At 37.6% G+C, this 24,508-nt stretch overlaps 1 protein-coding gene and 1 long non-coding RNA gene across 14 annotated transcripts in view; one reads left to right on the top strand and one right to left on the bottom strand.

The window, feature by feature from the left end:
* Positions 1 to 8,614, bottom strand: part of LOC109387535 (uncharacterized) — a 47,767-nt gene extending 39,153 nt beyond the window's left edge. For 4 of the 11 annotated variants that reach the window (XR_002125014.1, XR_002125017.1, XR_002125018.1 and 1 more), the window contains exons 1-5: positions 8,525 to 8,614; positions 7,854 to 7,955; positions 4,587 to 4,681; positions 3,902 to 4,008; positions 3,227 to 3,272 (exon numbers count right to left, since the gene is read on the bottom strand). This is a non-coding gene — a long non-coding RNA (uncharacterized LOC109387535). Of the gene's footprint in view, positions 1 to 1,750; positions 1,831 to 3,226; positions 3,273 to 3,715; positions 3,818 to 3,901; positions 4,009 to 4,586; positions 4,682 to 7,804; positions 7,956 to 8,524 lie in introns of those variants that run through there. The other 7 variants (XR_002125024.1, XR_002125021.1, XR_002125022.1 and 4 more) reach the window with 7 other exon arrangements.
* A 38-nt stretch (positions 8,615 to 8,652) lies between these two features.
* ATAD1 (ATPase family AAA domain containing 1) overlaps positions 8,653 to 24,508 on the top strand; it is a 40,342-nt gene continuing 24,486 nt past the window's right edge. The window contains exons 1-6 of one of the 3 annotated variants that reach the window (XM_019651512.1): positions 8,668 to 8,739; positions 13,898 to 13,982; positions 14,106 to 14,280; positions 19,128 to 19,226; positions 21,145 to 21,265; positions 21,650 to 21,850. In XM_019651512.1, coding sequence (XP_019507057.1) covers positions 14,119 to 14,280; positions 19,128 to 19,226; positions 21,145 to 21,265; positions 21,650 to 21,850 — 583 coding nt within the window. In that variant the 5' untranslated portion in view covers positions 8,668 to 8,739; positions 13,898 to 13,982; positions 14,106 to 14,118. Of the gene's footprint in view, positions 8,740 to 8,988; positions 9,237 to 13,897; positions 13,983 to 14,105; positions 14,281 to 19,127; positions 19,227 to 21,144; positions 21,266 to 21,649; positions 21,851 to 24,508 lie in introns of those variants that run through there. The other 2 variants (XM_019651513.1, XM_019651511.1) reach the window with 2 other exon arrangements.

The following is a 24,508-nucleotide window of genomic DNA, read 5'->3' as shown; positions in this document are numbered from 1 at the left end:
AGCGGCTGCTCAGCTCGGGCTGGACTTGAACTGCTGTTGCTCAGAGCTCAAACTCTTGAGCGAGCTCTTAACCAACTGAGCCACTCAGCCGGCCCTTGTCTCTTCTTTCTTAATGGTGGTTTGTTACTTCTGTGAGAGAGATGAGTTCCAAACTTACATACCACCTAGTATGTCAACAGGCATGAAAATAACAATAAATTGGACTATGTGGAACAGGCATGGGGTTTCTTACTCCTGAATTTACTTCCTAGAGAGTGAGATTTGAAAAATAAAGAGGTAAAAATTTTTTTCTCTTATAAAAGTACCAAATAAACACATAAGTAGTAGAGGTAAATCTATGTCCTTACCTCTTTACTTTTCTTCGTCTAACTGGCAATTAAGAAACATGATTCATGAGAATCTATATAAATGTTTTCAGAATTTGTTACAGTAATCTCTCACCAACTAATGATGATTACATTCCTAAAAAGTACTATATTAGATAAAACTTTGAAGTTCAAGGAATAAAACAATAAAATTGCCAATAAAACTGAAAAGAATTATCTCCCTCTGTTTTTCACGAGGTCACATTCTCAAAGCTATGATCTGCTGTGGAGGATGGGGTTTATTTTATATTAGCCACACTTCTTTTTGTAAAGTTCTTAATGCAGTCCTTTCTGTATCGGTATTTAACCCTCCGTCAGGCGCAACTGATCTCACAGATCCATTGCACACACAGATGCTGCTATGAAATACGTCTTTACTGTACTAAGTCACAAACAGAACTGACAATAGGTTACGGTAGAGAGGGAAATACGGAAGCGATGAGTCACGATACTTAAGTTAACTGTTAGATATTTGAAAATTTGTGTGTAATGAATCTGTGAGATAAGCTGTGCCCGATGTAGGGTTAATGCTTGCTTGCTTATTCATTTCTTTATTTATTTAGCTGAGCCATCCTGCCTCCTGTTGCAGCTCAACGGCAGCTCAGCTAAGGCAGGAAATCGAACCGGCAACCCTGTTGCTCAGAGCTTGCACTCTTGAGTGAGCTCTTAACCAACTGAGCCACTCTGCTAGCTAGGGTTAACGCTTTCTTGAATTTGCTTTCTCACTGGTAGCTTTTTTGCAAGCCTTGGCAACATTTTTAGTAGCCATCTGGTCTTTCAGGCCTGGTCTCCTGCTGTTATCCTCCACTCGTCATATATGGAGAGGGCAAAGAATAGCAGAACTCCTCTCTTTACCATCTGATTGTAACATTGGGGTAGGGGAGGAGAGGCCAATAGGGATAAATGGTGTTAAGTTCTTTTTGAGATCACAGATTTTAAAATTTAGGCACACAAATATGAAACCACATAGTGACAAAACTATGACTGGCAAAATGATAATTGTGACAAGAGATGACTTCGCAAATCTTGTTAGAAATCATTATAACTTCTTAACATTTCAAAGTATACTCTCAAACCTAGAGTTCAAATTTAGCATTCCTTTGTTGGATTCTAAAAGGGGAGAAAATTCAAATAAAAGTTGTCCCACGCTAAGGTTGGAACAATCAAATCATAGAATCATGGAATTATGAAGTTGGTAGAGCTATCCCAATTTCAGAGGAGGAAACCCAGAAAGGATCCCTAACATGTGACAGGTCACAGAGCTGGGCTTCTCATTTATAATTTAGAGCTTCTCAAATACTGTACTCAATCATCTACATCTTGCATGTTTCAAACTTCTTTGACAGAGGCTGTGTTCATTCTTCACTTACCTGACACTCTGTACCTGGCAACTCTTTTCTGTGTTGGGTGCAGGAACAGAGTTTGGGGATGATCATTAAAATAGAGTATCATGGACCCAACCTTCCTATGGAATGAAGAGGAAATGTTGTCCCCCTGCAGAGATTTTCTCTTGTCGGCCTATGAGTGTGAGTTCATGAGTTCACGTGCTGGAAGCCCTTATAATTCACTCAACTGAAGAAATACATTTGTTTATTCACTCTCTCCCCACCCAGCCCCCAAAACAATCACTGTATTTCACAGCTTTAGACACTATTCACTCAAACTGTTTCCCTGTTTATATCCTAGAGTCCCAAAGCAAGGGTGGGGAAAAGCTCTGAATGCTAGCTTATGAGGACAACATGGTAATAGACTATGGAAAGCTAGTTATTTAGCATAAGTAGGATTGAATGATGGACGGACTGGAATGTGGACGGTGGAACACTGTCCAGCCATAGGTTTGGGAATAGCTAGACAGAATTCTAGTGATACTTTTAGTAGGTTAAGAATCATTAGCATCTGTTGAGGTTTTTGCAAAACAATGTAGGGGAAAAGTCACTGTTAGGGTGTCAACCTCTTTGTCTCCTTTCCTTTACTATCCCCTTTTCTGATTCCTCATTTAGTTGAGAACTCAGAGATATAAAGAAATGGGTGCGGGGCATGCCTCTGGCGCTGGGTTTAATCAGGCATTCAAAGCTCTCAGAATGGTTCTGGTATTTAAAGTTAATAAACAGCAGACTAGAAAGTGGAAAGGTTTGTGAAACTCTATCACGTATGCTATTGTGAAGGTGAATGGGACTTTGAGCACTGCCAACTTAGTATACTTGATTTGTTTCCTGCTCTTCTATAACTCAAGTTACAGGCTTTGCTTTTTTTCCCTTTTCTTTCTTATCCCTTTGTTTTGTTTTTCTGGTTCCAGAAACACTGACAACAAAAAGGTAGGGAAAGTGATTTTAATGTTAGCTTCTAGCGCACCACTGCTGGTCCTCTCTCTAAGGTGAAAGAAGGTGGTGTAGTAGATATTTAATTCTTAAACATCTAAAACCAGCAAGTTTTGCTCCGGCCTTTACCTTTGGAGGCCAGGCGCTCAGTCTCCGAACAGGACGTAGCATTTGTTTTGTTCAGTAAAACTCCCTCAATTTTATGAGCATTTCTATTAGTTGTATATAGAAAATATTTTCAAAAATGGGTTGTGCTCAAAAGAATTAAATTTTATATGAGGAACTGCAGCTCTGATGTTACAACAGTCCTCAAGAGTAATAAAAAGGTTGTAGTTTGCAAAGAAAACACCTGCAAAGTATTGACCTCTAAAATCTCAAATCTGATTCAGCACCTCACTTTCATCCATTGAACTAATACCTTTCTTTTCTGCAAAGCCCACTCAGCACCCTAAGGAAGTTTTCCCTGAACAAATAATAAATGGGAATGAAATATAGAATAAACCTCTAGATTTAAAAAAAATCAATAGTTCTATAAGGACTTACATTTTTACAAGACGTTTTAGTCTTCAGAACTCCATAAGAGCAAGGGCTGTAAGGTAAAAAAAATGGCTGTTATTAGACAGATGGGAACAATAGTCAATACTAATGATGGTTTTCAGTGAACTAAGAAATATCCAGGTCGTCATTTTCATGAATTGATCAATATTTTAAACTTAAGTGTCTGGGGCTCATAAGGATGGAATCTTATAGGTTTTCCATAATTATCATACAGTAAGACTCAACCAGAGGGATGTAATAAGATTGAGAATGAGAGAACCGAGAGGTCAAAGAGACAGGCCTGGCCTCTTCACAAGTCAGAGAAGAGAAACATTCCCAGGCAAGATGCCATGGTTGAGAACTTGAGAGGTGAAGTCCTCGTGCAAACGCTAAGGAGATATGAAGGAATCTTTGTCCTTACAGACTTCCGGAAATGAGAGAACATCACTTCATAGGATAAAGAAAATATCATCAGTTATTACAATGCATGTTTACCGAGCACTTGGTAAGAGCCAGGCATAGAGCTCAGCACTCCATGTGCATTGTTTCATTTAATTCTCCATGCAACTCCATGGCATGTGGATTGTTATTGTCCCCCTATTAAAGATGAGGAAAATGAGGCTTAGAGAGTTTAATAACGTGTCCAAGTCATAGAGCTAATAAATAACAGATCTTACTTACATTCAATCCCAGGTTTGTCGGGTGGCAATGTCCATGTTCTTAAACCCTGTGGATACCAAGAATGACTCTGATAGGACTGGTCTCTGGTGGACACATCAGGAACAAACCTGTCATACAGGACAATAATATAATTGTGGTCAGTAAAATGGTTTGATTCTACATGTCCTATCTTTGGACTCTTGTCTTTCCTTCCTCAACATCACATTAAATCTATAGGAATGGGTCCTGAAAAGCCCCATTAGATATGTCAGATTTGGGGCGGGGAAGGGGAGGAAATCAATTAATTACATTTGTTAAGCCCCTCCTCTGTCATAGGCATCCTGTTTTCTCAAGAAGTTCACATCTGATAGGAAAATATAGAAACTTAAACTCCAATGATAATTCTGTGAGGTGAGTGCTACGCTAGCGCTAAGGACAGTGAATTACGGGGGCTAACAGAATGGACATAATTTTACTGTACTTGTGCTTAGAAAATTAAAGATCTCAAATTCTTCTTGTCCATTTTAGTTTTACTTATGCCTCAAGGTTATAAGTTATTCTGGCTAACAGAGAAACGGGGAAAAAAGGTTTTATTCAATCTTCATTTTTAAAAAATGTTAAGCCCTAGCCCACATAATTTTCCAAATACTTTCAAGGGCATTTTTCTAGAATCAGGTAAATGAGAGCAAGCAAGTGACCTACTTACAGCAAAAAATGCTCCAGGTTCTAAAGGATGAGAAGCCAAGTGCATCCTGGAAACCACAGCAGCTGGTCTTGCTTTATGCTTCATTTATCAATCTGCTATTACAGGAATTGAGAATTAATATTTCCACTACAGTACTGTTTTGTCTATTTTGGTTAATGAATTCATATCATTGTTATTCTTATCCAATCCCTCTTGCCTCCTCACCCAATTTAAAAAAAAACAAAAAACAAACAAATGGAAGGGCATTTTTGAAGATCCCAAACAAATCGTAGGGAGATTCCTCTTTCATTTATGCCTTAAAACTTTTGTTAATGAGTCTTATAGTAAAGTTAGCTATCTTCCCAAGCAATTCCATTTTGATCAATCCTGACTTTCCACAGATAGTGTCACTTGAACAGTACATTTTTGGTACTGTATTAAAGCTAAATAACAAAATATTGCAGATTTAAAATAAATACATAAGTTCCATAAAATGTCTTTTAGTAGCATAAAGAGTAAAAAAAATGTACAACTGGAAGTAGTGCTTGAGAAAAAGAATTATGTAGCAATATATGATTGTGTATTAGTGTTACCCTGATAACATGAGAAAATTATATATGTACTCATTTTTATACACACTTACTTTAAATTATGTGTAAAGTTTAAAAACAAAAGCATGAAAAGCAGATTTACAACAATATGTTCCTTGAACTACACTGTTGCATCTTTTAGCTGTCTGTGTTTTTTACAGAATGGAGCTGTCAATTCACCTTTCTACTCCTTCCAATCTGTTGAAATTTTAATTTTCCATTATTTTTGCCATGATAGCATCTTAGTCTTTCTATTGGAGATTCAAGCACTCAATCTTAATTTTTCTCAGTGCTTTCATGGCTTTGGGTACAGCTTCATATTCCTGCTTTACTTTTCTTTCTCTACCCATTCTATTTAATTTAACTTGTCAAAATAATAATTAAGATTATTCTTTTCTGATGAAATATTTTAAACAGGACCAAGGTTACCAAGTGATTATTATACTGGCATAATTACTACTGTATAATTTTATCTATATGTTGAAGTTCTACTCTAATTACTGTCATGTGAATCATTTCCAATGAGCAATGAACAGGATCAGGTTTACTGTGTTAACTGATCCAAAAATTTCAGATTTGTTTTTCCTTCCAAAGAGATTTTAGTCCAAGTCATGAGGCTTACTTGCTTTGATTTCTAGATGTATCCCAGCTGGCTTGATGGTTCAGCTGACCAGATAGGCTTTTGGGGAGGGAGCAGTAGAGATTTTTGTTAAAATGTATCTATAATTATCACTGACTAGGGTAGAATTTTTGAAAGTGTGGCACAAAAGTACCTAGATCCAAATCATCTCAGATGCTTATTCACAGTGCAAATCCCTGGGCCAAAACCTAGAGCACTAGACGGGAACCTCTAATGCTGGCACCTGGGAATCTGCATTTTGTCAAGCTGTCCAAGCCTATAGACCCACAGTGAAATTTCAGAATCCCTAATCTAAGGAATTTCTTCCCCTTCAGGGTCCAGTGCATTGATTGACCTTGGCTGTAGAGCAAACTAACCACACCCCCATGCAACTAAACAAAAACAAGAATTCAGTTCCATGTGTGGAGAACAGTCATACACTGTTTTAACAGACTTTGGTTTTAAAAAGAAAAACTTTCTGCACTAAATAATGATTTTTAATATCTTGATTCTAACAATCACAAAGGGAAGGCCCAGAAAGTCTACAGAAAAAAAATCTGTTATAATTTCCTGATTAATATTACACATAATGAATTATTTATTGAGCTCCTACTGTGGGTCAAATATGGTGTTTTGTGCTGCCAGGGATTATATAAAGATATCCTGGGATGAAAAGCATATGTTCAATTCTGCTCTGATCTAAAAGAACCTAGCTGACTTAGTGATTGCTGGAAATGAACATGTATGGTATGTGGGAAGGCAGTAATTTGATGTCTTAGGGCCCAGACATAGGAGGCTTCCTAAGGATTTGTGAAATGAAAATTAGGTCCAAAAGGTAGAAGTCCTTGGTTTAATAGCCAAACTACTGGAAAAAGAACGAGCAGCAGCATTTATTGCGGGGGTGAGGGGGCATGTAGACTCTTTATGGTCAGTCTTGATTATCCAACAATTTCCTTTTCTGTGCAATCATACCCCATTATTAGGCAGATGAATTGAGACTAGCCACAACCATATTGGGAGTTTTGCCTCATTTTTTAACTCATTTAATAGGGTAACCTACTCCTCATGGTTTGTCTGTGACTTTCGCTACTTTAGCATTGAAAGTCCTATGTTCCAGAAACCCCCTAATGTCAGACAAACTGGGTAGGTTGGTCACCCTGGTCCTTAGAGTAAGGCGGGTGAGGTTCGTGGTTGAGCCAGTCTTACGCAATGAATGAAAGTAAATCCATTACCATCTTGAATTTCTCAGCTCATTTTCCTTACCAGTGGGTATGATTACTCTAGCAGGCCACAAAACCTAAAGTTCTTTCCTTCAGTAACCTACTTTTTAGTTGTCAAGGCATGTTCTCATGAGCAAACCAAGCAATGACTCAGATTGAGGATAATCCCAGGGACCCAGTAGAAAATATCTCCCAAGACTCCTATAACTGCTATACACATGGCTTGTGTTTTTTTGTAAATATTATCTGGGTCTCATAATCATCCTGTTCTCAAAATTCTATCTCCCTCTCTAAATAATCAGTCTAGTTCTCTCAAACCTAGTTTCACATCAGTTTTAAAAAAATTATATTATGAATGTAGACACACACATACAGACCAAAAGGCATGGATGTAAAACATGAACCACTTATAGTATTAAATTCCATTCTGATTCTTGTCAATGACTCTAGTCAGGTTTTTAAACATTTATGCATCTTTGTCATTCCATTTTTACCCTTTAAAGCCTTATGATTTTGTCATTTTGTGGTCTTGCCTCTTTCACCTGGATTTTAAAATTTATACAGGATATTTTTTTTTTGTGTATTTAGATTGTGGATGTGAAGCATGTAGAAGCATATTGCCTGACACCTAGGCGACATTCAATAAACTGTAGCTAGTATCCTCACTACAGTATCACCAGCTTGTAACAACAGTAGGATTCACGAAATGCAACAATCAGGCTGCAGAATTTTAGCCATTAAAGATGATGCCTAAAGCAGAGGCACAAAATGCTTTCCCGAGGAGGGGAGGGAGAGAAGCTGTCTCATTACTTCAGTCGGTCTCACCGTCTCTGTCTGAAAGAAGTGATGCCGCTTATACCTGGGCACAGGGTCTAAAGTTGTCTCGCCCCCGGCAGTGTGTTCAGGAGGCACAGGCTTTCAGGTTTGCTCCCTTGGGACCTCTTATGTCACGTCTCTCATTCTGGAAAAGGGAAGGGGGTAAAGAAAAAGGGAAGTCACTGAAATGCAAAACCTGTTACCAGATGCCCATTTTGTCCTGACTACCGGGCCTGCCTGGGTGGGCTGCAGAGTCGTTTCGCTGTAAGATTTTCAGCAGCCACCTCCAGGTGTTTTGTCAGCACAGAGAAAGGGGAGGAGGCTCAGCTCACCCTAGAAACTGAAAGGCAGATGGTGAGGGGTGAGGGGTGGCCATGCACGTCTGCGCTGTGGCTAAAGGACAGAACAGCAGCGTGCGGGTTTGCACCGCGGCTAAGAGGGTGAGGGCCCGGAGTAACGACCAAGCAGGAGTAGGGGAGAGCCGTGCGGGGGACACAGAGCATTTCTTGGTACTCCCAAAAAGGCTCCCCAATTTATCAGTGTTGCGCCCGGAGCCCGCGAGCCCAGGGCGGGGACTTTATGTGACATGCGCCTTCCCCAATTCCACATCTGAGACTGAGCAGCTAAACTCCGAGCCTTAGCGAATGCTGCAGGCAGACACACACACCCCAGCTTCCCAAAAAGCCCCAGCCCAGCAAACAGCAGGTTAAGGACCTGGTGCGCGACGTCGCTCAGGCCCAACCCCCGGACCGTGTCTAAAACCCGGAAACGCGCTGCCTCCTCGAGGACAGTCGCGAGGTGCACATGCGCGGTGTTAGGGGGCGACTCCCGCCGGAAGTGCTCTGTCCCAGGCGGCGTATCCTTCCTGTGTGAGGCTGGCTCAGGGTACCTGCTGCTGCTGCTGCTGCTGCTGCTGTTTCTGCACCGGGGTGAGTAGCTGGTTCCCGCGGAGCCTCGTGGGACGGGCGCCGGATCCCATTGGGATCCCACTGAGCTCCTCTAGGGCCGGGCTGGGAACTGGCTAGCAGGAAAGGTCACCTCCCCTCCCTCCCACGCCCTACTTCAGTCCCGCCCCCCAGCTTCCCCCGGCCCGTGGTATCTAGCGGATTAACCTCCAAGGGCGTCACAGGCCTCGCTTGGCTACCGGCCCGGTCTAGGCCCTTCGATCTCTGTTAGCGTTGTCCCCAAGAGTTTTGCCATTTCCTACAGGGAATCTCTGCAGGCAGCCGGGTCACTGCTTGGGCTTTGGGTGGTCCCAGGCGACCTCAGAACCGGGATCCTAGGCAAAGGCAACCGTAATGAACCGGGTCTGATTGTCGCACAGGCACTGCTACCACCTAGTGCAAAAGCGGAGGTGGTTCTTCAGGCCTGGACACACTTTCGCAGAGGATGGTGATGTTAATTATAACCTGTCCTTTATGTGAAGGTTGGCAGTCTTTCATTGTCATAGGCTGTGTGCATAGGACTTCGATGTCTGCGAAACTGGGACTTTGGGGTTGAGAAAAACTTTGTAGAGACACTGCAGTGTATCAGGGGAGAAATATAGTGTGAACATAATGCTCTCGGTCCTTAACCTGTCAGTAAATGGCTGATTGACGAGGTAGTACGGTTTCAAAGTTGTCTAGCCTGGAATGGAGAACTCTTGAAAATGAAACTATCTGGCATCATATAACAAATAACTTAAAAAATAACTCTGAATTATGGTTTTGTGATATTTCTTAGCTGTATATAGCACCATCTATGTTTATGTACCTACATGTTTTTATTGTTGTGTATATTTTGTTGGTCCTGTTTGTACAAGATTGAAATACATTCCCTACTGTTATATGCACATATAGCTTTTATTGTATATTCTATAATGGTACTGTTACTGTAACGACCTTACACTGCAGCTATACCAATCTCATATGAATGAGAGATGAGTGTACAATAAAGGATATACAGTTACAACCTACAAGTAGAAGTTTCAGTTTCATTTCAGGATTTTGAGGTCGTTTAAAAGAAGAAATACTGGTTTAGAAGTGGCCATAGGCCTAGAGTACTGTATTACTGTTAACAATTTAAGTATAGGAAAATACATAGTCAATAGAGGTTTTGTGTCTTGATATTTTTTATAGGATTAAAATTGTTACCTTCCCTGGGATGTACTGATAACAGCGCTAGGTGTTCATGTAGTTCAGTAAACATCCAGTAGGTGGCAGTTTTATCACTACTAACTCAAACTTTGAATAAGTGAAAACGTTTTATTAGAATATCTCTAGTTTTCACAGATTGTTACGTTAATAAACCCTTATTTTGCCTACTGTTTTATTTTCATCAATGAATAATACCCCCACATAATACCACACATTCCAACGGCATTTTCAAATTTACTCCTGGAATAAAGGCTAGAGAAGTCAATTTTTCACATCATATGAGAAGTGTGATATTGTTAACCCATTTTTAGGAATCCATGCTAATGGAAGAAAGAACACCTTGATTTTCTTTTTTTTTTTAATATGAGAAGAGATTTTTTTTTTTAAGATTTTATTGGGGAATTGGGGGAAGGGAACAGCGTTGGGGGAATCAGGGAAGGGGAATAGACAAATTGCTGTCCTTTTGTTCTTCAGTCTAGTTGTGGAGGATGTCACTTCACTGGCCCATGTTGATATTATCATTTCGCTCTTCCCGGATGAGACAGTCACTCGCCAGCCATTAGATGGCCACTCACGCTGGCTGCTGGCCGCTCACAGTAGCTCATGGCAGCCCACTGCAGCAGTGGTTGCAGCCTATGCTGGTGCCAGTGACTCATGGCAGCCCAGCTCCAGGTTGAGCTGTCGTTCACCATCTTAGCTGTAGAGGGTGCAGCATCACTGGCCCTCATGTGGGATCCAAACCGAGGCCCTGCTACTCAGAGCTGGCGTCCCAAGCCAACTCTTAACCAACGTGCCACTCAGCTGGCCCGAGAAGAGATTTTAATTAGGTGGCCTCTCCTCCCTAGCTCCATTTTTAAAAATATAATGAATATAATAACCGGAGTGTACATTCCTTGAGTAAAGTAATTGTAGTTTAGCCATTATTGTATACCCAATATATAGTTAGCATTATATATACATGTTTAATAGGTGCTTTATTGTGTGAATTAAATTATTTAATGCTCCTAGGCCAAAGTTTTTTCATAGTTAGCATTATACATACATATTTAATAGGTACTTTATTGTGTGAATTTAATCACTTAATGTTCCTAGGCCAAAATTTTTTCACCCTAATGAAGGCTTTCAATCATTTAGCTAAGTTCAAATTAAATAATGTACTATCATGAAATGAATGGCTTCTAGTAATGAGAAATAAAGTCAATGGAACTCTTGACTTTTTTTTTGGAAATTGTTCAAAAATCTGGCAGCAAGTCTGTTGGAATGATTGAATGGGAGGTTTTTCTGCAGTGGAAATTTATCTGTTGACCAAATAATTTATTGAATAGCTTCTCTTTTGTATGTGACAATTATAAAAATAGATAAGATATAAACCCTGTTTATAAGGATTTAAACTCTAATTTAGTAGAATAGATATCACATAAGTTCAATAATAGGGCCAAATGAATAATACAGAGGATTAATGTGACATGAAAGCCTTCATGGCACCTGTGAAATTTTTGGAGTTTGGATAGAATTTGACTAAACCTAGATGAATGGGGAGAAATGACCCATCCAGGGTACCAGGCAAATATACTGGAGGGAAAATATGCATGGCGTTTTCAGATCTTAGTAACTCCAGCAATTGAGTGTTCCTATTGAGAAATGGTGAGAAGTAAAATGCTTAAAAGTTACTCTTTGGGGCTATATTAGGATAGTCTTGAATAATTGGGAATCCTGTAAATAAAGAGAAAGACCTGGGGTCTTTTTATTAGGGAAGAGTATGTACTCTTGAATAGAGGGGAGGTATCTAAGAATTTAAAAATTATTGGGGCTATTCCAAAGGGAGGGAAGTAAAGAGGATCTTTGAGTAGCAATAGTAGTAAGAAGGGAAACAATAATTTTAGAGCTGGAACAACCATAGATGTTAATCTGTGCAGTGTCTAATTTTTACCTTTTGCTGAGCTATCTGTATAAATTTTGATTTATTCTTTTTCACATGAGTGCACAATATATATTCTTCCCCCCCCACACCCCATGTCACATAGCACTCAGTACAGTCCTGTGCTATGAGAGTATAAAGCATTGTTGAAGCTGAGACCCTACCCTCCAAAATATGACAGTCACTTTATCCCACCAAGCCTATTCGTCTGGATAGTCATTGCCTTTGACAGGGGTGTGCATGCCTCCTGTAAGCCTAGCTGCGATTGATGTAGCTGCTCAGGGATGTAGCTAATAGTAGGCACATTGCTTCCTTTATCCTCTCCATCTTGGGTGCATGCTGTGTTCTTGTGGTTTATAAATTTTTCAAAATTCTGTTGCTTCAGATTTAGCTGAGTTGTGGAAACAATAGTATGGCTAAAAAAATTTAATGTCATTTACTAAGAAAATGACATGTTTAAATTTAAGCAAGCCTTGAAAACCTTTAAAAGTAAGTATGAGGAGGGCCAGCCGAGTGGCGCGATGGTTAAGAACTGGCTTGGGACACCAGAGGGCCCTGGTTCGGATCCCACATGTGAGGGCCAGTGACACTGCCCTCTACAGCTAAGATGCTGAACAACAGCTCAACTTGGAGCTGGGCTGCCGTGAGTCGCTGGTGACAGCGTAGGCTGCAGCCCCTGGTGCAGTGGGTTGCCATGGGCTACCGTGTGTAGCCCGCAGCCAGCGTGAGCAGCCATCCAGAAACCGGTGACTGATCTGCCTCGCCCAGGAAGAGCACAATGATGGTGCCAACTTGGGCCAGTGAAGCAACATCCTCCACAACTAGACTGAAGAACAAAAAGACAGCAACTTGTCTGTTCCCCTTCCCCCAGTTCCCCAGCACTGTTCCCATCCCCCAATTCACCAATAAAAATCTTTAAATAAAATAAAATAAAATTTAAAAAAAAGTAAGTATAAGGAAAAAGTGACTCAGTTCACAGTTTAAAATTTCACTCAAAAATTACCTGGTTTACACTCTACTTAACAGAAGAAAAAAAAATTTTTTTTTTAACTGAGCCATCCTGCCACCTGTTGGCAGCTCAGCTCAGGCCGTGAATCGAACCAGCGACCCTGTTGCTCAGAGCTCGCACTCTTTTTTTTTTTTAAGATTTTATTGGGGAATTGGGGGGAGGGGAACAGCATTGGGGAATCAGGTAAGGGGAACAGACAAGTTGCTGTCTTTTTGTTCTTCAGTCTAGTTGTGGAGGACGTTGCTTCACTGGCCCATGTTGGTATTATCATTGCACTCTTCCCAGGTGAGGCAGATTGGTCGCTGGCCACTGGACAGCCACTCATGGGAGCCCACTGTAGCCCATGCTGTCGCCAGCGACTCACGGCGGCCCAGCTCCAGGTTGAGCTGTTGTTCACCATCCTAGCTGTAGAGGGCGCAGTGTCACTGGCCCTAATGTGGGATCCGAACCGCAGTTCTGCTGCTCAGAGCTGCCGTCCCAGCCCAACTCAACCAATGCACCACTTGGCCAGCCCAGAGCTCGCATTCTTGAGGGAGCTCTTAACCAACTGAGCCACTCGGCCAGCCCAATAGAAGAAATTCTTAGCGTCATATTAGTGAAGTATTTCATTGTTGGGCTGCCTTTCTTCAGGTGGATTAATGATATAGTGATTTTTTTAGACTCTGAAATAGTTATTTTAAAGCTGTTTCAAGAGTTAAATACCTTATGCTATTGCCGCCCATGCACCTCGCTGCTCATCTACTCACTGCCTCACCTGGTTGGCAGGGGGCAGCATGTGGGCTCTCAGAAACTGCAGCACCTCCTGGATCCTTCTTCAGTTTCTCCAGGTCCTATGCCAGATTGGGGTTAGCTCAGGAATTCGCAATTTTGGACCACGAATCCTCTAAATAAAGTTTTATCATAACAACCAAAATAAATACCTTAAAATGTTGATTGTATTTTTCAAATAGAATTATCTCCATTTAAATTATATGAGCTTAAGAAAGTTCATTAAAACTTCTAATAAATAAATCTATTTCTAATAGGTTTCTTCAGTTGCCAAGGGGAGCTTAAAATGTGTTTGTTTACTTAACATCTAAAAACCCATTTATCCTTAAAGACTTTTTTAAGGTAGGTAATAAGGTCAAATTTGATTAGAAGTTAGTTTTTGTTGCTTAATTTAAGGTATTTATCAGTCTCCCAACTTTAATGAATCTAGTTATTACCTAGTGATGTGTCTGTTTGTTTTTTAAGGTTAACAATCAAGATGGTACATGCTGAAGCCTTTTCTCGTCCCTTGAGTCGGAATGAAGTTGTTGGTTTAATTTTCCGTTTGACAATATTTGGTGCAGTAACATACTTTACAATCAAATGGATGGTAGATGCTATTGATCCAACCAGAAAGCAAAAAGTAGAAGCTCAGAAACAGGTATGATTAAAATGTTTAAGGATCATTTTTCTTATAGTTAGTAAATTTTTTCCCGTAAAACTAAGGACATAGTAGAATTATAAGTTAATGAGAAAATCTGTAAGACCCACATGAAAATGTTTTTCTGTCATATTTAATTTCATTGTTCCCAAAAGTATTTGTTTCTTTAACTCTTTTGACTATTGTAGCAACTTAGAAGAAAAAATGATAAAAAATAAAAATATTATAGTATTTTGTTGTGAACATCCTCATTAGACTATTTTTGTCAGCTTATAACTGAAGGACTCTAGGTAAAATTTTTCAGTAGATTAAACAAAATTTATCTTCAGTAATGATACACATTATGCTCTGTGTGACATTTGAAATGTGGATAATACTGATAAGCTGTCAGTCTTAGACTTAAAAACTACATTAATTTCTGATTAAGGAATTGTTAAAAAATGTTACTGTTAATATAATTTGTAGTTTTATTTTTCAACTACTGTCTCTTGTGATCATTTCCTTATTAGGATGATATAATTGTTTTGGTTCTTATTTAAAAAACAAGACTTCAAGAAGTCTTTCAATTTTTTCTTGCTGTTTGAGGGCAAGATGTTTATATTCATGGATATTCAGATTTCTTCTGTGAGTTGTGACTCTGATGCATTTAGTAAATATTTATTGAGCTCCTAGCATATGCTTGGAACCAAGGATAAAAGATGAATAAAACTTGTTTTTCAAATTCTGTAGGCTACTGTGAAAAATTGGGATATAAAGAAATGGCTGCTTCACTGTGTTATGCCTGGCTCTTAAATCAGTGAAAGCCGCAGTTTCATAAATACTGCTTACTGTATATATCTGAAAAGCAATTTGGACACTTGTGAATTTGTTCCTTGAATTTCATTATAAAATAATTCACTCAAGGCCTAGATTATATCATCGTATCAGTCAATTCATAGCTCTCTACTAAGTCTGACCAATGTAGATTTTTTTTAAAAATGAATTTCAGTATACCCACATGTCAGCCTAAGTGCAGTTTCCCACCCTCCCCTGAATCGTGAAAGTCAGTTTAAATCTGAGGTCAAAATATTGATGTCATAGTATTTTAAAACCTTTTAAAAGTAGAGATGTGACTTTTAAACAGAACTTTGTCATTTATTTTTTTAGCTTCTAAGATCCCCTAGAATACACATATGGAAGACATGTAGATAGCCAAATACGTATAGGTATTTAAGTAATACACGGATAGATTGTTACCACTAAACCTTGAAAACTATATGTAGAGTGTGGTTCAAAGCATCAGATATGTGAAGTATTAGACACCACATCAGTTCTCATAGTGCCCATGGTAGGAAGAAAAGGCTTGTCCATGATAATATAAATTATAATCATAATTAGATTATTCCGATCTTTTTTTTTATAGAAGCAAGATCTTTTTTTTATAGACTGCTCTAGTCCTGGCAAAAACCTAGACAGAGGAAGGGGATGATAAAAGGAATGGAATAGGTGAAGTAAAATAATAATGAATTCTGGAAGGACTTTCATGATAAGGGAAAAAGGACATCTTACAAATGAATCCAAGATATATCTGGAGTCCTCAAAGACTCATAGTATCTTCATGAAGGTTCAGAAACTGGTACATAGGGCAAGTGTATGGGAAGATGACATTTGATTAGGGCATCATACCCAGTAACTTTCAGAATATATGGTAAAATTGGAAGAAAGAGATGTGAGTGCACTAACCCCAAAAGAGAAGATAACCATCTCTGTATATCTAAAAAGGGTTATTTTCTAGAATTTTAATGTATGCTTGTGATAAGGGCTTCTTATACTTAACATACAAAGTTAAAACTCAAACTCTTTGCTATTTTCTACTTAAATACATTTTTAAACCCTTTCCGTAAGTGAATTTCTCTATTTACATTTAAATTGGAGAACTTTAGCTGTGACCTCAGTGAAAGGTTTTTAACCTACGTTTAAATAGGTCATCTCTGTGTTTTTACTCTTAACTTGTTAATGTCATCTCCCAACTTTCTAAAATTATTTTTTCAAAAGGACAATCAATTATATAAATCTTTTAGAACCTGAATAAAATGAGTCTTTTCCCCTGCTTCTTTTCTCCATTTCCTCCTTATCCAGGCTAGGCAAAAATACTAGTTTACTATTTTCCACCCCACTTCTTAATTTTTTAAATTATACTTCACATGGAGAAAAATGAAGTAGCATGAAAGGATAAAAAATATTATGAAACAGTTAAAAAGATAGGTACGCAGTCAAATGTAAGTTTCCCTCCTACCTCTGACGCCCCTCACCCCTTGGACCACTGTTTTTTTCTCCACAGAGACAACAGCTGCTTGAAGAGACCCACTTTAAAAACCAAACAAATGTTAGTGACTAGAAAATATATTGTAATTGTCATTAAGCTGTAAACCATAAACCAATACATGAATATAAGCCATTTTTAGAGTAGTCCAATCATAATTTTGTTTTTCTAGTTAAAACATTATAGAAAATAGGAGCTCAGTTAAAGGTGTCAAAGCTAGACAGTTAGATAATTTATTATCAGAACACAGTTTAGTGGTAGTGTGGTGTTTTGGGTGCTTTCTTTTCATTTGATTGTTAACCATGTTCTGCTTTCCCAAATAAGGAATAGTAGTGTTTCAGCTTTCAAATTAGACAAATCAGGGTTTGAGCTCTGGTAGTACCAATTCCTACCTGTGTATCTTGGCAGTTCTTATCTCTTTGACCTCTGAGTTCCTCATTTGAGAAATGAGAATAATAACTACACAGGATGGTTTAAAGGATTGATAGTAAAGTACCTAGCACAGTCCCAGCCATGTGATAGATGCTCAGTAAATGTTAATTTCTTTTCTCTTCAATGTTAGTGCAACCTGGAGACATTATTAAATGGGACTGCTGTGGTGGGAAAAAAGATTCTAGGTAAACGTGAACATAACATTTCTGTCTCTATAAAGTAAACAACATAGCTGATAATTTTTGTTTTTAGGAAACCCCAGATACAAATAAAGGTTGTTGTTATTTAAAGCAAGAGGCAATTTTAGCCTACAGTAAAATTTTAAGGGCAATTAGCTAATGAGGAAAAAGACAGGATTTCACAACTTGGCACTAATGACATTTGGGGGTGGGGGTTGGGACAGGCTATCCTGTACCTTCTAGAATGTTTAGCAGCATCCTTGTCTCTGCCAACTAGATACCAGTAGCACCTTTACCCCTCACCCAAGTTGTGACAACCAAAACTATTTCTAAATTCTGCCAAATGTTCCCTGAGGGCCCAAATCACCCCCTTTTGAGAATTGCTGTTTTATAGCATGGTCTAAAAAGAACACAGGTGGGATGGCTTCACATTTATAAAAGCCTTAGTGAAAAAGAAGAATTAAATTAATCTTATTACAGATACTAAAATAGGATACCTTTCATAGCTGGCACATAAAAGATTTAAAGATAGTGACAGAGAAGAATTTACAAGAAAGGTAAAAGGACCTGGGAAAGGCAACTTTATCCATCAATTCAGTAATTTTACAGGGGGATGGCTAAATAGGAAAAATGATGTGGTTCATATCACTTTTTTAAAAATGCTGTATTAGTAGGATATGGTCAACACACATTATCCTAGTCCTTTAACCAGTCTAAAACTATATTGCTGTGTGATGGATGTGACTTTTCTTTTAGAGCAGCAATACCCTTGACAAACAGCAAGATTTTATATCATCAAAAGTATTTTAGGAAACTATAACAATATGTAGGTATTTTTTGAGCAGGGGTGATGTATAATAAAACAAAACAAACAAAAATTAGGTAAATATGATTTACCAGTGCATCTTCATTTCTAAAAATGTTCACATAATTGAAATTTGAGTATGTATTCTATAGATTTTTAAAGACTCTCTAGTGGTCACAAACTCCTGTCTTATAATTGGAGAAATGAAGGTAGTGTATCCGGTGGTTAGAGTGTGGGCTGCAGAGTTGGACTGCCTGGATTCCTGTATTTCCTCTTCCATTTGCTAACTTTTAACCGAAGGCAAATTACTTAGTCTGAGCTAAGCTTCGGTTTCTTTTTCCATGATAGGGAAAAACTGTACCTATTTCATAGGATCACTCTGAGGATTCAATGAGTTAATCCATTTACAGTATTTTGGCATAATATTTGGCACACTCAGTAAATATTTATCATTTTTATTTTGGTTGATAGCTTTGTTGTATTGTTAAGAGCTTATAAGTTTAAGGCTAGTTTTGCCAAGCTCTGAGAAATATATGCAAGTATTCTTCTAATTCGGAATTATTTTTATCATATCTGGTTGCCTAGCCCCAGGAATTGACTTTAAAAGGGACAGCCTCTCAGAACAATTTGAAATGAGATAGATATGAACACCTGTTGGGGAGATCTGAGTATTTGAAGAAAGCTAGGCACCTATTTTCAGATACTCTGTGAATGTAAGGAAGGAAATTCCTACTGTCTATTTCTTGATAGTCTTAATTCCTCATTCTTTCATCCTGAGGTTTCACCTGCTTCTGTCACAATCATCCTACTAGGAAAGAGAAACGTGTTGGACCCTAGAGTCTCACTGGAGCAATGGGAGGCCCTGTATCTTCAGTCATGTACCCTGTTTTCTCATTTCCCCTCATTTCCCAGGAGCTGGTGTAAATTGCCCTGCTTTCTGTGGGGTAGATCCTCAAAGTTTTCTTTACCGAAGGGCTTAGAATGGGAAGGATGAGATCAAGGGCCCTAGAACATCCCTGGAAGATCCTTGTATGTCTGTTCATTGCTTTTTAGACTGCACAGACACCTGTTTTGAAGTGCCAATGTCTAAATATCAAACTAAAGGAGGTTGCTTGTTTTTTCTTTCTAGGCAGAAAAATTAATGAAGCAAATTGGTGTGAAAAATGTGAAGCTTTCAGAATACGAAATGAGTATTGCTGCTCATCTCGTAGACCCTCTTAACATGCATGTATGTATTGTTAATCTTACTCAAGATTTTTTTTTTGTCCTGCATTTTGTGTCAAGGATCCCAGAGACCACAGCCAGGTTTGAGGATTCCAGAAGGAATCATAGCATTCAGCACAGTGGTACTTACGGATATGATTTATTACAGCCAGAGGATACAAGGCAAAATCAATAAGGGAAGAGGGTCATGGGATGAAGTCTGGAGGAAATCGGGCACAAGCTTCCAAGCCTTCTCCCCGCGAAGTCACACAGGATATGTTTGATTCCTCCAGCAACACGTTATTGAGAAACATGTAAAATGTCATCCACCAGGGAAGCTCATTAGAGACTTTATGCCTAGGGTTTTAATTGATGCTGGTCATGTAGACTTTGTCTTCCTAACATCTACGGAAATTTTAGACTCCCAGGAGGAAAACAGGTATCCACCACAAACTGTATTGTTTACACCAACAGTTTAAGCACAGTGAGCTGTTCTTATCAGGGAATGACGGGAATCCCCTGAACCCTAGTTTCCATATTCCACCCAGGGGCCAGCCTTGCAGGCAGGTCTTTCTAAGGATAATAGTCTTAGGCCTGTTATGTTAACATACTTTTGTGCACATTTACTTAGTTAAACTTGTACTTTTATATATTCACCTTTTGCTTATAAAATGTACTGCTTTAAGTCATGTGGATATTCGATTTGGAGTTTAAATCTAGATTTTTATAAAGTTTTGTAGACGATGCAAGATTCTGAATCCCAGTTTTTCTATTCATGGCCGTGGCAAACTATTTCCTCTTTGAGTCACAGATCCCTGATGTATAATCCAGGGACAATGTAATACCTACTCTACCTGTTTTAAAAGGGTTATTTTGAGGATCAGATTAATGCAATAAATAAACTCTAAAATCGTATGTGAATATTTTGTAACAACAGGTATAAATAAATTAATAGAATACAATATTCTACCCCTACCCCCAAATCTAAAAAGTAAAAATCTACAATGTCTTTTAATATCTGTGTGCAGAGAGACATATATTTATCCCCCAGAATTAATCCGCTATTTGAATTTGACTTATAAATTTACAGTGGTACTTTCTACCTTACCTATATTTGCTTCTGAGTAAAGCTGTACTAACAGACTCAGTTTTTTGTTATAGCTACAGTGAAAGTAGATGAGTTTTATAGATTTGGCTGTGGTTTTTGGTTTTTCACTTTTCTTTAAGTTGTTAAGAAGGTAAATCTACTGTAAATATTGCTTCTGACTGACCCTACCTTCAGCCCCTTTACTCTGCAATATTAGAGCTAGGTTGTTTGGGTTTTTTTTAAGGTCTTTTTCAGTTTATTTCAAAAAAAATTTTTTTTAGGTTGAGTCAGAAGGCTTTGAAATACACAAGCATCATCTATTTTGAAAGCGTTTACCCCCTATTTACTATTTATAAAGACAAAAATTTTAACGCAGTTTTACTTTTGATTAATACCATTCAGAAGTCAGTTTGGTGAGTATAGAGCTTATTTCTAAAATTCATCCCTGTAAATGCTTGACAGCATCATATATGAATTAGGCAACTTCTGGTGAGCTGGCTCTTCCCAATGAGCCAGTGCTGAATTATCTGAGCTGGTTCTCAGTCTTCTTGGCAGAGTTATGTCCCTGTGTTAAATGGACCGAATTCAGCTCATTAGAGCTGAGTTTTGAGTGTTGGACCTATTGCTTTTTTTTCTTATAGTACTAGATAGTTGACTATTAAATTGCTTTTGCAGTTTCATAGTTTAATAATTTCATTTTTGCTGTAAAAAGTCTTTACTCACATTAATATGTAATTTTAATCTTTTATTATCTATGTAATTATCAGATTAAGGTTTGCTGTTTTGTTGGGATTTTTGGGTACTCTAGTGAGTATACATCGTTGTAAAATTCATGTTGACGTTCCCTTTTTACTAGGTTACTTGGAGTGATATCGCAGGTTTAGATGATGTCATTACGGATCTGAAAGACACAGTCATCTTACCTATCAAAAAGAAGCATTTGTTTGAAAATTCCAGGCTTCTGCAGCCCCCAAAGGGTATGGTAAAAGTTTACATTTGCTACAGCGTTAAAAATCTTGGAAACTTTCTGTCATTATTGAGCAGGTGTTTTTGAAGTTGGATTTTCCAATGAACTGTCTTATAAATAACACTTTGTCCTTTTGGCTAAAACGAAAGTCTCTGAGCAACAGCAAAACAGTGTTTTCTACAATCTGTTTTGAAGAAGTTGATTTTCTTTGCGCTGCTCTCTGCTCTGAACAAAGACTATGGTTCCTTCCTTTTCTGCCATTAAAGATTAATAAAAACAAACGAATATTGAAAAATTTTAGTACGGTCAAAATTAATATGTTGATTATCACATAAGCTAAAGCAATTATCTTGTTCTCTTAAAGGAAATACTAAAATAACTTGTTAATTTCCAGGTGTTCTTCTCTATGGGCCTCCAGGCTGTGGTAAAACGTTGATTGCCAAGGCTACAGCCAAAGAAGCAGGTTGTCGATTTATTAACCTTCAGCCTTCAACACTGACAGATAAGTGGTATGGAGAATCTCAGAAATTAGCTGCTGCTGTGTTTTCTCTTGCCATAAAGCTACAGCCTTCCATCATCTTTATAGATGAAATAGGTATGCTATATTTTCTATGGGAGCATTTTAAAAATGCCATTTTTAAGGGTGGTATGATTATTTAGATGACCGGATTGAGTTCTTAAGATTTTTGAGGCTAAATTAATAAGACAAGAGAGATAACCAACTTACTAATATGCTGTGTATAATTTGTGTTGCAGAGTGAGTCTGTTCATTAGCCTACTTGACAGTTTTTTCTGTGTTTTCCCTCTTAAAACAATGCAGTAGACATCCATGTCCATGTTTCCTCGCACACATTTTCTAGGGCAGATACCTGGAAGTTGAGCAATTAGGTTAGTTGTGTGCTGTGTCCATGTTCCACCTCACTGGGATTACCAGTTCTTCAAAGTGCTTATACTTCTTTTCACTCTCATTAGTGTGTAGTTTGTTTTCCTACATACTCCTTAAAATTTACCTTTTCAGACATTATTGTTAAGTTTTGCCAATTTAAAAAACATGAATTATCTCATCATTATTTTAATTTGGGTTTCCCGCTTACTGGTAAATTTGGGCATCTTTTAACATTTTGATTAGTCACTTGAGTCTCCTTGCTTGTAAATTGTCAGTTTTTTTGCTGAGGGAGTTATTTGCATTTTTCTTGCTAATTTTTTGTTGATGTTTATTATGATTGCAGATATTTTCTAGACCAGCTTGTCTTTTTACTGTGATAGTTTCTTTTCACAGATTTAAATTTAAATGTAGTTATATTTATCAGTCTTTTTTCTTTATGATTTATGCTTTTTGTATCTGGTTTAAAAATCCCTTCACTACTTTCATAAATATTCTCCTTTTCTAACATATAGCGTGAAGTAGGATTCTAATGTCATTATTTTCCATATGGAAAACCAACTTAGAAAATAAATCATCTTTCCCTATATGTCATGACTTTTAGTAGTGGACTTTTTCTATATTTTATGGATCATCAATATTTTTCTGTTCCTAGTGCAATGTTATATATATAATAAAGGGATAGTAATTAAAACTATATCTTTGAATTAATTATACTGTTATAACTATATGTAAGATGATAGGCTATATAGAAATGTGGAGAAAGATCTAGATAATATAGTACTTTGATTACTTGTTTGCCTTGGGTATCTTATCAATTTACTCCAACTGTTTTTGGGTTTTTGGTGTGCATTTTGCACAAAATAACTTATAGCTGGATTTTTGAAATTTTAATCTAAGACTCACTGGGAAATGTGGTAGTTTCCCTTAATTTTGATAACCGATATATTTAGATTTATTTCTGCCACATAACTGTGAGCTTTTTATTTACCAATCTAGTGAACTGTTTTGCTTTCTTTATCCCCTGTTTGCTTCTGCAGGTTTAGAAGTTGTATATTCTTTTTCTCTTAGTGAAATATTTAGCATACCTGCTTGTCTTAGTCTAGGCTAATCATTTCTGCCTTCCTACCAAATAACTCAGGAACATTAGAACTCTTGAATACTAATCATTCCCCTCACCTCTTACATGTTGTTAACTAACATTTTTCTTGTTTTATGTCCTCCATATTTGTTGCTATGTTTATACCGGCAGTGCTTGTTTAGAGACCCATCTTTGCCAGTTTTTTTGCTCACTGTTACTGCTTGCATCTGCCTTTTCTGTGGATTTAATTTTCTTCTTACCCAAGTCTGCTAAAGTTCTTTCAGCAAAGATTGTAAATTATGTCTTTCTGTAAAAATGTATTCATTCTACCTTCACTCTTAAATGGTACAGAATTCTTTTCCTACAGCGTTTTGAAGCTACAAAGTACATTGCCTTCCCAACTTCCTTGTTGCTTTTGAGAATTCTGCTTGTAGCCTACTATTTTTTGTAAGTAATATCTTCTCTCTCTCATTGCTATTACATTTTGATCTTCTGCTTTTTGGTTGTCATTTTTCTAGGTCTACATTTATTTTTTTATATATCCTCTTAAGACTGGTTTTTAATGTGAGGATTCGTTAATTCTAGAAAATTTCTCACTATGTATCTTTGGATATTACAAGACTTTCCTTCTATAAAAAAAGCTTTCTACTTAATTTTGAGTAATTGCTACAGTTTTATCATCTAATTTTCTTCCATATTTCGTCAGTTCTATAGCATCCTGTTTTTGTTTTCTACATTTGAACATCCCTGAAATTGGGATAGCTTGTTATAATTTAATTGGCTGAGTTTTTTCTTTTAGCATCATAATTTAATTGGCAGTATGTTAAGTTTTTTATTGGCACATAAAATAATGGTGCAACTCAAAAGTCAAATCTTTGAGCTATAAAAAGCAATTTTTTGCTTGGCTGTGTTTAATCTCACAACCATTGGGTTTGTATTTTGTTGATTATATTTGAACTTTAGAAGTTCGATTTGATTCTTTTTCAAATTTATCTTTTTTCACTGTAGCTTGCTCTTTTGTTAGGATTTTAGTCCCTTTTATGTCTTCAAAATTTTAAACATACTGTTTTTATATAGTTGCTTTTAGATTTTCTGTTGTCAGAAATTCTAATTATCCTTTATATGCTTAATTCTTCTTCATTGTAATTTACTTCCTTGTGTATCTCTAACTTTATTTTATTTTATTTTTTTTTAAGATTTTTTTTTATTGGGGAATTGGGGGGATGGGAACAGTGCTGGGGAATTGGGGGAAGAGGAACAGACAAGTTGCTGTCGTTTTTTGTTCTTCA

The sequence above is a fragment of the Hipposideros armiger genome, unplaced genomic scaffold, assembly GCF_001890085.2.
Source record: "Hipposideros armiger isolate ML-2016 unplaced genomic scaffold, ASM189008v1 scaffold_161, whole genome shotgun sequence".
In the NCBI taxonomy this organism is placed as follows: domain Eukaryota; kingdom Metazoa; phylum Chordata; class Mammalia; order Chiroptera; family Hipposideridae; genus Hipposideros; species Hipposideros armiger.
This window is presented reverse-complemented; position numbering and strand designations above follow the sequence as displayed.